Raw genomic sequence first — 12,409 nt, forward strand, 5'->3', positions numbered from 1 at the left:
AAAATAATAGAAATAAGTAAACAATAGATAAATACATTTAATTCAAGAGGGAAGGATACAAAGAAATTGTACATATCTCCATGTATTAAAATTCTTAGGACAATTATATCATGCAGTATAACTGAGTAGACCCATTTGTCTGTATCAAGTTTATTATACATGGTGACATGTTCGTTACACAGAGATATAACTAAGACATAAGAATGTGCATAAATCAATGCTACAAAGAAAAAAAAAAGTGTATGTGGGGTATAAGATACGATCTAGTCCTTATTTGACAGCTTCTTCATCCTTCTGGGATAAGGTATGCAAGGGAATCTCCTGAATACTTTTGAACCGACAGCACCAAATTAAGGTCCCAAGGTGGCAACACAGGTCACACCGGAGGTACCAAGTGTTGCAACTCCTGGATGAAGTTACGCACCAGGGAATGGGTGGGCAATGGCCTTTGGAAGAAAATTGCCAAGGCCGAGACCTGACCCTTGATAGTACTCAAGGCCAGCTTTTGATCAACTTCCCATGGAAGGAAAGCCAAGATCCGAGCCACCGAGTAAGAGCAAGGGGAAACCCCAAGAGACTCACACCACGCAATAAACAACTTCCACGTACGAGGATAAATCTTCCTAGAAGTCGCTTTCCTCACTTTAAGCAGAGTGGGAATCACTAAAGCAGACAATCCCCTGTCCTTCAGAACCTGGTTTTCAACATCAAAGCTGTTAAAGCCAGCGACCGTAAAGTAGGATGGAAGATTGGCCATTGAGACAGTAAATCCTACCTGAGAGGAAGTCTCCAAGGAGCGTCTGCAACTAGTCTGACCAGGTTGGGGTACCAAGCTTGGCGAGGCCAGTCCAGAGCCACAAGAATGACCGGAATCCCTTCCGCCTTCATCCTGCGAAGAAGTCTTGGCAGCAACTTCAGAGGAGGAAAGGCTTACATCAGCTGATACTGACCCCACGGGGCCACCAGCGTGTTTGCGATGTCTACCAGAGGGTCCCGGGAGTGGGCCACAAACCTCTGTACTTTTCTGTTGACCCAAGAAGCCAACAGATCTACATCTGGAGTGCCCCAACAAAGGCACAACTGCTGGAACACCTCCGGATAGAGGGACCATTCCCCTGCATCCAAGGCTTGTTGACTGAGGTAATCTGCCTGCCAATTTTACATTCCTGGAATGTGAATAGCAGGAGAGAGCTGGAACAAAGCATTCCTCCAAACGAAGGATGCCGGCCACTTCCAAGCCACACGGGCACTTTTTGTGCCCCCTTGGTGATTGACATAAGCCACACCGTGGCATTGTCCGATTGAATCCACACTGGACAACCCTGCAGATACTCAGGCCAGTGTACTAGGCAAAGCCGGGCTCACTCTCAGCTCCAGAACATTGATTGGTAACCTGGATTCTTCCAGGGACCAGACTCCTTGAGCAGACAACCTGCCGAGAACCCCCCCCCCCCCCCCCCCATATGGACAGATTTCCAGCAGAAACAGCTGAATTGCAGTCCGGAGTTCTTGGAGTTTTTCCTGAGGAAGAAGCACCCTGGCTGAGGATGAGTCCATAGTCAGGCCCAGGTAGTCCAGTCTCATGGAAGGGACCAAAGACGACTTCTGAAGGTTCAGAATCCACCCCAAACTCCTCCAGAGTTCTCATGGTGATTGCCAAATTTGTTTCCAGCATGGTAGGAGACTCCGCACAGAGAAGCAGATCGTCCTGGTAACTCTGGACTGATATCCCCCACTGCCGCAACAGCACCAGGATCGGGGCCAACACCTTTGAGAAGACCCGGGGAGCAGAGGGGAGACCAAAGGGAAACACCACAAACTGATAGTGATTCTCTCCCACAGGAAAACGGAGAAACCGTTGGTGTCCTGCACAGATTGGGATGTGAAGGTAGGCATCTTTGATGTCTATGGAGGCCAGGAAATCTCCCTGAAGTAGGGAAGCCACCACCATGCGAACCGATTCCATCTTGAACTTTTGAACTCGCACAAAGCAATTTAGTACTTTCAGGTCCAGGATTGGACGCATCTTGCCTTCCTTCCTGGGAATTGTGAACAGGTTTGAATAAAAGCCCTGAAAACGTTCCACGCACAGAACCAGAATTATTACCCCCTGTTGCACCAGGTCCTGAACTGCCTCAGAGAGCACCATTGCGCGATCTGGGGACAGTCGCACATTGGAAGGGAAAAACCTTACAGGAGGGACTGATCGAAACCCGATCTTGTAACCAGACCGTAATGACCGCTTGAAACCATTTGTCTGGCAGCCAGGATAGCCACAGGGCCGGGAACCAGAAAAGACGTCCCCCCATCCCAGATATGGGTGAGGGAGCACCTTCAGGCTGTGGAGGTCTTGTCCGCAGGTCTGGAAAAATCAGACTTTTGTTTGCCAGACCAGGGTCGCTTGGACCCGCCCGAGGGAGTCTTGAAGGGCTTTGGCTTATCGACTGACCCTGAGGAATGAAGAAATCTGTGTGCGGAGAAAGAGTGACCCCGTCTCCGATGAGGGTCCTTACCCTTGTTAGCCTGAGGAAGAAAAGGTACTCTTCTTCCCTGTGAGACCCTTAATGATGCCATCCAGGGTAGCTCCAAATGGGCGATCTCCTTGAAAAGGTAGATCAGTCAAGGCCTTCTTTGAAGTCTGATCCGCAGACCAGCACTTTAGCCAAAGTATTCGCCGAAGGACCACTGCCAAAACCGACAGTCAGCCCAATATGGGAGCAGTGTCCAGTGCAGTATCGCAAACAAATTGCAGCCCCTGCACCAGCTGGTCCAACAGCTCCTCAAAGTCAGAGGGAACCAGTTTTCCCTCCAGGTCACAGCGTAGTAATTTAGCCCATTCAGGCAATGTTTGTATGACAAGGGCAACCGTGAACACCAGTCTCAGTGCAGGACCCACCAAGGAGTACATATTGCAGGCCACAGCCTCTGCCTTCCTATCCTCTGGATCCTTAAAGAACGGGAAATCCTCAACGGGATAATGGTAGCCTTATTCAGTCTTGAGACAGGAGGGTCCACCATAGGTGGCACAGTCCACTTCTTTATAAGGGACTCCTCAAAAGGATGTCATCTAGCAACCTACTTAGGCACCCCAGGGAAACGTGGGATAAATCGAAAAGACAGCATAGCGTGATACCGTTTAAATGGTTTATTAAAGCAAAGAAAGTAATGCACTTACAATGGGTCAGATGGTAAGAAGCATTCAATACAATTCGGCACTCTTGACAATCCTAACGTGTTTCATTACACATAACATTTTCAAAGGAATTAGCCTAATCAGGCTTCGTGGAAGCCTCTGCCATCTGTTCCAAGGAGATCATCACTTTCAGCCTGCATGACCCAATTACTGTAAGGTACTTTGGGTCCATGCCATCTGGTGAGCGAATTATATTCTCTTTTTGGTGTGGGATTTATCACAAGTATTCACTCTTCTATGTGGGACTGGTCACCTTCCTTTTTTGTCTAATTTTGCATATTGGACTTTATTTTTGCATTTCAGTGTGTATCCCATTGTACTCACTTTATCATTTAAGCGCTACACAATTTATGTTATATTTGGTTGCCATCACAGTCTGTTGGAGTGTCAGCGGCTATTTGTTCACTATTTTTGTTAGCGCAGTATTTTTTACCACAATTTTGATACCCCAGGGGAACGCTTTGGGCGGCCCCATTCTTTTTTGAACATGTTGTCAAAATACACGGGAAAGGGAAAAACCTTTTCCGCTCTGAATGGCTTCAGAGTGCCAGACGTAACCAGCGCCCGAGTCGCAGCCGTAGCTGCGTCCTCCATTTTCAGGGTCTCACGCACAGAAACAACTAGTGCGTCCACCAGTGCCTTGCGGCAGTGGAGGTAGAAACGTCATCCTCACTGTCAGAAGAGACAGGGCACGAGGTAGCGGACCCGGCAGGGAGACTCGCATCTGTGGTGGCTGAGTCAGAGTCAGAACCTGAGGAATCAAATGAGGCAAGGGTAGGTAGAGAGTGTTTCTTAGCACCTCGCTCTTTAAAGATCACCTCCACCCGGGACACAAACGCTTCCAGAACCGCCAAACTTGCATCAGTAGACAGCTGGGATCCGGAGGGCCCTGAGGCCTCCCAGAGGGGGTCAGGTGGGGACACATGATCTGTTGGGTCCATGTTGCACCAGGGGAACCCGTCAGCAAAAAGCTAAAAAAAGTGACAGAATTTTTTTTTTTTTAAAAGTCCCACTGCGCTGCAGCACCCCCTGAAGTTCAGGCAAGAAGAGAGAGGAAGAGAGACCCCCAGACTCACTGTACCAAGATGCAGCAGAAGGCCCCAGAACATCTGCACTTGTCAGCAGCAAGCTTGATCCAAAAGGAAATAAGCTGAGAAACCGCCCAGGGTATAGGGAGGGGCTCCACCCACAGAAAAACGCCTCCAGAAACTCCCATTTAGAGTCCTATCTGAAAAACCACCGCAAAATGGCCGAACCGGGTGTACCAAGATGGCCACCGATCTCCTCAGCATATGAGGCTACAAGAAAATGGTGGCCCTGCGTGGCCTGCAGAGCATGAGTACCCTTGTGGGGATCCCCCAGACTCCATGAAGGGATTGATTAGCAGATGGGCCCTGGAAGTACAGACAGAGACCCCCCCTGCACAATCGTTCATCTGTTGCCAGTGGCGTACCCCCCACCCCCGCATCTGGCCTGGAATGCGGTCCCAGCCCCCGGGAGTAGGCCCAAATAACCCCCAGCATGAGGGGAACATTTACTCACCAAACCAGGAACACAGGCAGGCGCCATCTGCTGACAGGACCCCTCTCTACCGAAGTGGGGGTCTGTCGGCCAAATAGGACTGCTGCGACTCGCAGGGCCAGTCCCCGTTCAGTGGGACTATGTCGCGGCCTACCCAGGAGCTAAGGCCTGCGCACGCTCGTTGACCGGCTGGGGTGACTACTGGATCTATACATGCAACCCGTCGCCCCGATCTGGCATAGTTTTTTTTTTAACAGAAATGTTTTTATTGATTTTCAAACAGAGGTTACAATGCAGTGCTCACAATGAGCAAACACACAAACAAAACTCAGGGTACAAGGCAACAGAACAGTGTATGAATCACAAATAAAAAGACATCAAGAAGTTAACCAGCAAAGGAAGCGGCAAAACAGTATGCCGATCCGGCATAGTTGCTTGTAGATCTCACAGAAAAAAAAAAACGGAGAAAAGCTAACTAAAAAAAAAAAAAGCCTAGAAGAAAACTTTGCCAGGACCAGAGATCCCAGCAGGGAACTAGGTCCTTACTCCTGACTGGACAGATTAAAACTGACATCCTATGCAGGAAGAGAGAGGGTGTAGCCAGAACTTTTTTCATTTTAGTGTCCTACTCCTGTAGGGGGCAGTATAACCCTACTGTTATGCATCAGGAACTGCGTCCGTCAATGAACGATAGAGAAATTAAATTTTTAATAGCTTTAGATAAACTTTAGGACACGCGGGGTCTTTCAAGCAACCCTGTGTGACTTGTGTTTAGCAACAGAAACCTACTCAGTATCCAGTTCCTCCTAGACAATAAAATCAGAAACAGATTTTCCCTTTTTGCATAAACGAACAAGTGCATTTCCTGGTACTAAGATTTTATAGCTGCTTTTTATTTCTCGCAGAAGTTTTAAAGAGAGATGAAGGTTCCTCTCCCATGCTTTATTTTATCGCTTCTCTTACCACTGAGCATTACAGCAGCAGGTAAGAAAATAACATGGAACGGTTTTATATTAATTGTTTATATATTTAAAAAGTGTGAGTATTTTTTTTTTTTATACTTGAGACAATGACAAAGTATTTACTTATCTATCTTAAGTCACCTGTCCACAGTACAATGCGGGCGGGCGGTCCTAAAGAGATTAAAAAATAAATTAAAGGTATGGATATCTTTACCTCATTGCATTGGCCAAGCTTGGGCCAATGTAACTATGCATATACCATATGTGGTTAATCCCCCTGGAAGCTGAAAATCACTGCAATAGACACTGCTACTCTAATGATCTCCACTTGCTTCCGAGTGCCATGCTAAGCAGCTGCCATGATGCATTGAGAATATTGTAAATATGGGAGACATGGGCGCTGTTCAGGAAATGCTTTGTAATTTCTTTAAATTCAATAATTTTTATTGGAATAAAAAAGGTAACAAATACAGATATCACATTGGTAACATCATAGTGATAGAAAAAGCACAGAAAATGGTGCAGAACAAGTAACAGAAAAACAATGTCTTTCTATGTGCATACATTGATCCTTTCACATTTGGCTATGCACACGTAGCAATGAGGCATAATATCAACTACAGTTAAAGTAGGATGTCACAATACCATCTATGCTCTTCATTGGGTGGAGCAAGGCAAAAGAGTATGAACAACAATTCACAGAAATCGTAAAAACTAATTAAAGAGAGACAGGGAAAGAAAAAAACTTAAGAAGAAAAAAAACTCAGGAGGACTCAGTGACTCAGGACTCAAATAGAAAGCTATTCGTAGGCTCAATGGTCTAAGGAGTCAACACTCTAAGAGGTTTTAAAATAGTACCTTATAGTGTCATATGGGATTCATACCAGTCTATCCAAGGTTGCCACTGTTTGTTGAAGTCTAAGTATTTTCAGCTATTGATGCTAGCATACTCTAATATGTATAATGAGTGGAGAGTGTATGTATGGCGTCATTCACCTCTGGGGGAGATGGGGATCTCCATAGTCTAAGTATGGCTAGTTTAGCTGCCAAAAAGAGATGGGTAGTGAATTGTCTAAGGGATAGTGGTATATCCTCTATGTCCATGCTTAGGAGGGCCAGTGATGGAGAGAGCTGTATGGGTAGGCCTGTTACTTGGAGGAGGATTATGAATAGTCTAGACCAGGGATCCTCAAACTACGGCCCTCCAGCTGTTGCAGAACTACACATCCCATGAAGCATTGGAAAACACTTGACATTCACAGACATGACTGGGCATGATGGGAATTGTAGTTCCTGAACAACTGGAGGGCCGTAGTTTGAAGACCCCTGGTCTAGACCATAAATGTGCCAGTTTGCTACAGGACCACAATATATGGACAATTGTGCTTACTTGTGTACAATTCCTCCAGCACAAAGGGGACATGGAAGAGCGGAACTTTGCAATCCTGTTCGGTGTTAGATACCATCTTTAACTTTGTGAGAAAGTTCCCCAAGCTTGGTACATTTAGTGGAGAAGTATACGCATTGTAAAACTTTACTCCATTGTGCATCCCAAAAGGATGATTTAAGGTTCCTCTCCCAGGCCAGCGTGGAAGGCATTTTCACGAATATAGAGTTGTCGTTGAAAAAAATTGTAAAATAAAGAAATGCCTCCTCTATGGCCCTCATTTGAAGTAAGACATATTTTGATCCAGCAAAATAATTCATAGCTTAGGGAAGTATTACGTTTGAGATATGATGTTACACAGACATAGTTAAAGTACTATTAGTTAGAGTTAGGTAATCCATAACCTGCTTGCAAAGAAGCAAATGATTTTACACTGAGACGCCAGTATAAGTCCATTTGACACTGGGACCCCAGTATAAGTCCATTTGATTCCCCTCTTTGTCCACTGGTCCATACTCAATTCAGGAATTATAAGTGATGAAGTAGAAAGGGGCATGGAGAAATGGGTAGTAGGGGATAAATGTGTTTTGAGGGACAATAAGGTTTTCCAATAATTAAGGGTTGCTAGGACTGGGAGAGGGAGATCTGTAAGTGTAGATTTTAGGTGAGGGAAAGCTAAAACAAAATCATACAAGCCGCCACCTGGGATAAGAGATTGTTAAATTTTGCCCCAAAGAGGAGTAGTTGATTTAGAAAGACACCCTCTAAGCTGTGCCAATATGGCTAGTAAATGATAATCAGCGAGGACTGGCAATCCCACTTACCCATTTCTCTTGTTTTGCTGAGTTTAGCGAAGGTACTTCTAGCTTTTTTATGCTCCCAGAGAAGACTGGATAATAGGGATTGCAGAGTATGAAAGAAATTTTTGTGTACAGGTATAGGTACTGATCGGTATATATACACAGTAGAGCAGTTGAGGCAATAGTTGCATCTTGAAGGCTGCCAACCATCCTAACCATGATAATGTGTGCAAAAATAATATATTAATCTGTGAGCTACTATGGGTTAATTTATGTTTATGCCGCTAGCACCAATCACTCCCCTTAAGGTGACTGATATAGAATATAAAGAAAAAGTGCTGCGCAAATACAAACTAAAAGGTTTTAAAACTCATACGTATGTGGTGTAGGAGAACAGGTATACTAATATACCAATTAAGTAGATAATTATAATCAGGTGTGATGTGAATACTAATTCCACTATATGTGATCACACTAATTAACCACTTAAGCCCCCCGGAAGATTTTACCCCCTTCCTGACCAGGGGGTATTTTGCGATTCTGCACTGCATGACTTTAACGGACAATTGCGTGGTCGTGCGATGCTGTACCTAAACGAATTTGATGTCCTTTTTTTTCCCGCAAACAGATCTTTCTTTTGGTGGTATTTGATCACCTGTGCGATTTTTTGATCATGCGCTATAAACAAAAAAAGACATCAATTTTGCAAAAATAACAATATTTTTCACAATTTTTTTAATGAAATTCCTCAAAAAAAAAAAATGTAAAAATCAAAATTTTAACATTTTCGGCCAATTCGTTTTATGCTACATATGTTTGGTAAAAAAAAAAAAAAAAATCGCAAAAAGCGTATTTTGATTGGATTGTGCAAAAGTTATCGCGTTTACTAACAAAGGGAAAGATTTTTGTCATTTTTGTTGTTTTTTTTTTTAACGCGTAATGGTGGCGATCTGCAATTTTTTTCGCGGGACTGCGACATTTGGGCGGACAGATCGGACCCTTGACTGACATTGACACTTTTGGGGTTACCAGTGACATTTCTACAGTAATCACTGCTATACATATGCACTGTTACTGTAAAATTACACTGGCAGTGAAGGGGTTAACTTTGTGTCCCTAGGGGCGTGATTCTAACTGTGATTGGCTGTGGCTTGGGCTGTAGGAACAATGATCAACGGTCCTACATAGTAGAACCGTGTGATCATTGTTTCTACACAGGGGAGAATGACAGGCGGCTTGTTTACACTAGCCGCCTGACTTTCTCCCTCTGCAGCGGCGATCGCAGAGTGACCGGCGGACATCGGGTCCGCCGGTCACACGGGCGGGGGGGTCCGTGACCACGCGGGAGCGGGTGCGCGCGTGCGGGAGCTCCCTAGACCCTCACAGGCTAGCGACGTAGATCTACGTCACTTTGCCTGTGAGGGGCTGACTGCCGACGTAAATCGTCGTTAGGCAGTCGGCAAGTGGTTAATGACCCTGTGTGAATAACTATACAAAAAAACACCTGTGCAATTATAACATAATCAAACAAAAAGTTCAAATGCTGTGCAAATAGCTGTCCAAATATTCTTAACCCACAGCAATATACCCCAAACGATTAAATGTGTGATGTAACAAAATAGTAATCATTAGCTACTAACAGCCCATTCACACTGCCGCGACAGGATTTTGTGGGGCGACCTGTGAAGCGCGACTTGCATGGACTTCATATAATTGAAGTCAATGCAAGTCGCCTCCAGGTCGCCCCAAAGTAGTACAGGACCCTTTTTCTAAGTCGGAGCGACTTGTGTCGCTCCTATTAGAACGGGTCCTGTACTATTCAATGGGGAGCGACCGACCGCGACTTGTCAGGCGACCAAGTCGCCTGACAAGTCGCGCTAGTGTGAATGGACCCTAAATGAAACAAAAAGGAAGTCCTTCAAAATAAATAAAGTGTTGGAATAAAAGTGTCCATGGTGAAATTAAATATAATCATGGTTAGGTGTTGTGCAGGGACAATTCCCAATCACCAGTGCTTGAATATCCACAGATTAGGATGCAGTGTATCACCTCCACTCTTGTGACCCTCCTTCAGGTGGGTATCTCACCTTGGGGTGTGTGACTTAGCAGCTAAGCTTGATCAGACAGAGCTCGAGATAGTCCACGGTTGTGTAGGATGGCTCCTCTCCTTCACCCTGTAAGCTCTCAGCGGGTTCAGAACACTCTGGGATGACTCACATGCAGGAAAAGAAGTGTAACATAGTGCAAGTATTAAAATGAACGGGGGTGACCAGCACTATAGAGTTGTGTTAATAATGTATAAGGATTAACAGGTGTAAGCTGCCAACAACCGAACCCTTGGGGGTTAAAAATGAAATAGGTGCAAAGAGGTTGCAACGGCGCTACCTTTAAAGTAATTAAGTACTACGTGGATAATGTGGCAACATAAATAGTGATGCTCAAACACTATTAGAGAACTTATATTTGGGTCCAAACTAAGGTGCACTAGTGACTTGTGGTATGGCAAGAATAACCAATTTTTTATCCTGGACCCAAAGCAAGGTGCAATAGTAAAGTGCTGAGTGCTGTGCAATAAATATGCCAAAGTAATGGAGAAACAGTGAATTTTATTTCCAAGAATAAATATATTATACAGTGCAATTTACTAGTGATAAGTTGTGCTTGGTGAAAAAAACCAAATAAATAAAATAATTCCTCCTTGGAATAAAAGTGCTTGTGTAAACAAATAAATAAGGAAAGATTCCACTTAGTAAAAAGGTCAAGTAAAAAAAGAGTTTTTATGAATGAAAAAAAGAAAAAAAATGAAAAAAATGGGGTTGCATCCACCAGTGTGACCACTAGGTGTCGCACCTCACATACGACCTGTTTGCCACAAGATGGGATTTTTCGGATTTTCTCCGGTAGAATGAGCGTTTGCAAGCTTTTGATTCCTCAAAAAGAAAGAGGGAACCCCATGATGCCGTACACAATGTAATAGAAAATGGAGAATAGTAGTAACTCACGGGTTAGGCTGTCCAAGATCAGTTGGTGTAGCCGGGAAGCTTCCGCGTTCCACGGCCCAGGCTCCGAATGCCGGAAGTGACGTAATGACGTAATAGATTCCACCCTACGCGTTTCGTCAGAGGACATCTGCTGGAGCGGCGTCAACGTAGCGAGCTTCCGGCAGATAAATAGCTTGCCCATCTCCTAGCAACCATACGGCCTCCCCCGCCGCCATATTGGTGCTCGCAACTTGAAGCCGGTCAGAGGACATATTGTGCCTCTATGCAATGCCCGCTCAGTTGCGGAGGACGGAGGGACAGCTATTCCATCATCATTTCAGGACAGCCTTTACTGATCACGAATAAAGATTAAACACAAAAACTTTATCTTAAAAAATATTAAAAAATATTAAAATTCCTTCTAAGAACTTATAAAATCATTCAATCCAAAACGGGAATCTTCACTATAAAAAGGAGGCATGATTCGAAAAATTGTATTAGATAAAAAATTATGTGTATAAAATTGTGTTTTACACAAACATATTTATGCAAAAATGGGAGGAGGAACAAATCTTTAGTGTAGAAAGACCAAATTTGCGTTACTACCAGAGATACATAGATGATATCATCCTAATATGGAGAGGAAACATGGAATCATTACAGTGTTTCTTCAATGAAATCAGCAGCAATGCATATGGGATTACCTTTACAGGAAATTGGGACAACCAAAAAATAGCCTTTTTAGATCTAGAATTATTTAAACAAGAGGGCAGACTGGCAAGTAAAACATTCTTTAAGAAAACAGATAAAAATGGATATATCCCAATTGCATAAATATGTACAAGGGGAATCTTCGGAAAAAACTAAGAGTGAGGGAATTCCTTAAAACATACAGCCAGTCTAAAAAAGCTTAATTTTGCATAAAAAAGAGGAAATAGGAAATGTCATGGAAAAACGAGGTCATGGGATCCTGAGCCAAATCTTAAATTATTAAAATTATCGTATGGAGGAGGATAAAAAAGAAGAAGTGTAGATAAAATGGTTTGGGAGTAATGTAAAAAACTTTAGTGAATAAAAACATTTTTTTATAAAGACATTTTTTAAGAGAACATCGGTATTTCTTTTAAAATTGCAGGTGTTTTTTAAAATATGAATATCTTTAAAACCAGGATAAGGGCAAGGAACACCTGTTTAAGGGACACCAGCTTTCAAAGGCCATAAAAGCTTAAAAGATTGTAAAATAATTTTTTAAAAGATCATTTTTTTAATTTTTTTAAAATTTGCACCTTTGTTGTATTACAAGTCTGTGATAAAACAGTTCAGATCTATATCTACATTTATCCCATCAGGGCGAAGGGATTTCATTAAAAAAATCCATTTTGTTTCATTCCAAGAGACCATTCTTTTTTTTATTTCCTCCTCTCCAATCTCCCTTTATTCTGTCTATTCCATAGAAGATTAGTCCAGAGGGGTCTTTGGAATGCACCTCTTTGAAATGTCTGGAAAGATTGTGCTTGTCAAATCCCTTCTTGATGTTTTTTATGTGTTCCCTGATTCTTACATAT

At 43.5% G+C, this 12,409-nt stretch overlaps 1 protein-coding gene across 2 annotated transcripts in view; it reads left to right on the plus strand.

The window, feature by feature from the left end:
* Window positions 1-12,409, plus strand: part of LOC309560277 (antigen-presenting glycoprotein CD1d-like) — a 293,187-nt gene that overhangs the window by 141,877 nt on the left and 138,901 nt on the right. The window contains exon 1 of one of the 2 annotated variants that reach the window (XM_082263871.1): window positions 5,634-5,644. The exons of the other annotated variant lie outside the window; for it this stretch is intronic. Coding sequence (XP_082119997.1) covers window positions 5,635-5,644 — 10 coding nt within the window. The 5' untranslated portion in view covers window position 5,634. Of the gene's footprint in view, window positions 1-5,633; window positions 5,645-12,409 lie in introns of those variants that run through there. 2 annotated transcript variants of the gene reach the window in all.

Source organism: Pelophylax lessonae (assembly GCF_965119305.1).
Source record: "Pelophylax lessonae genome assembly, chromosome: 7".
In the NCBI taxonomy this organism is placed as follows: domain Eukaryota; kingdom Metazoa; phylum Chordata; class Amphibia; order Anura; family Ranidae; genus Pelophylax; species Pelophylax lessonae.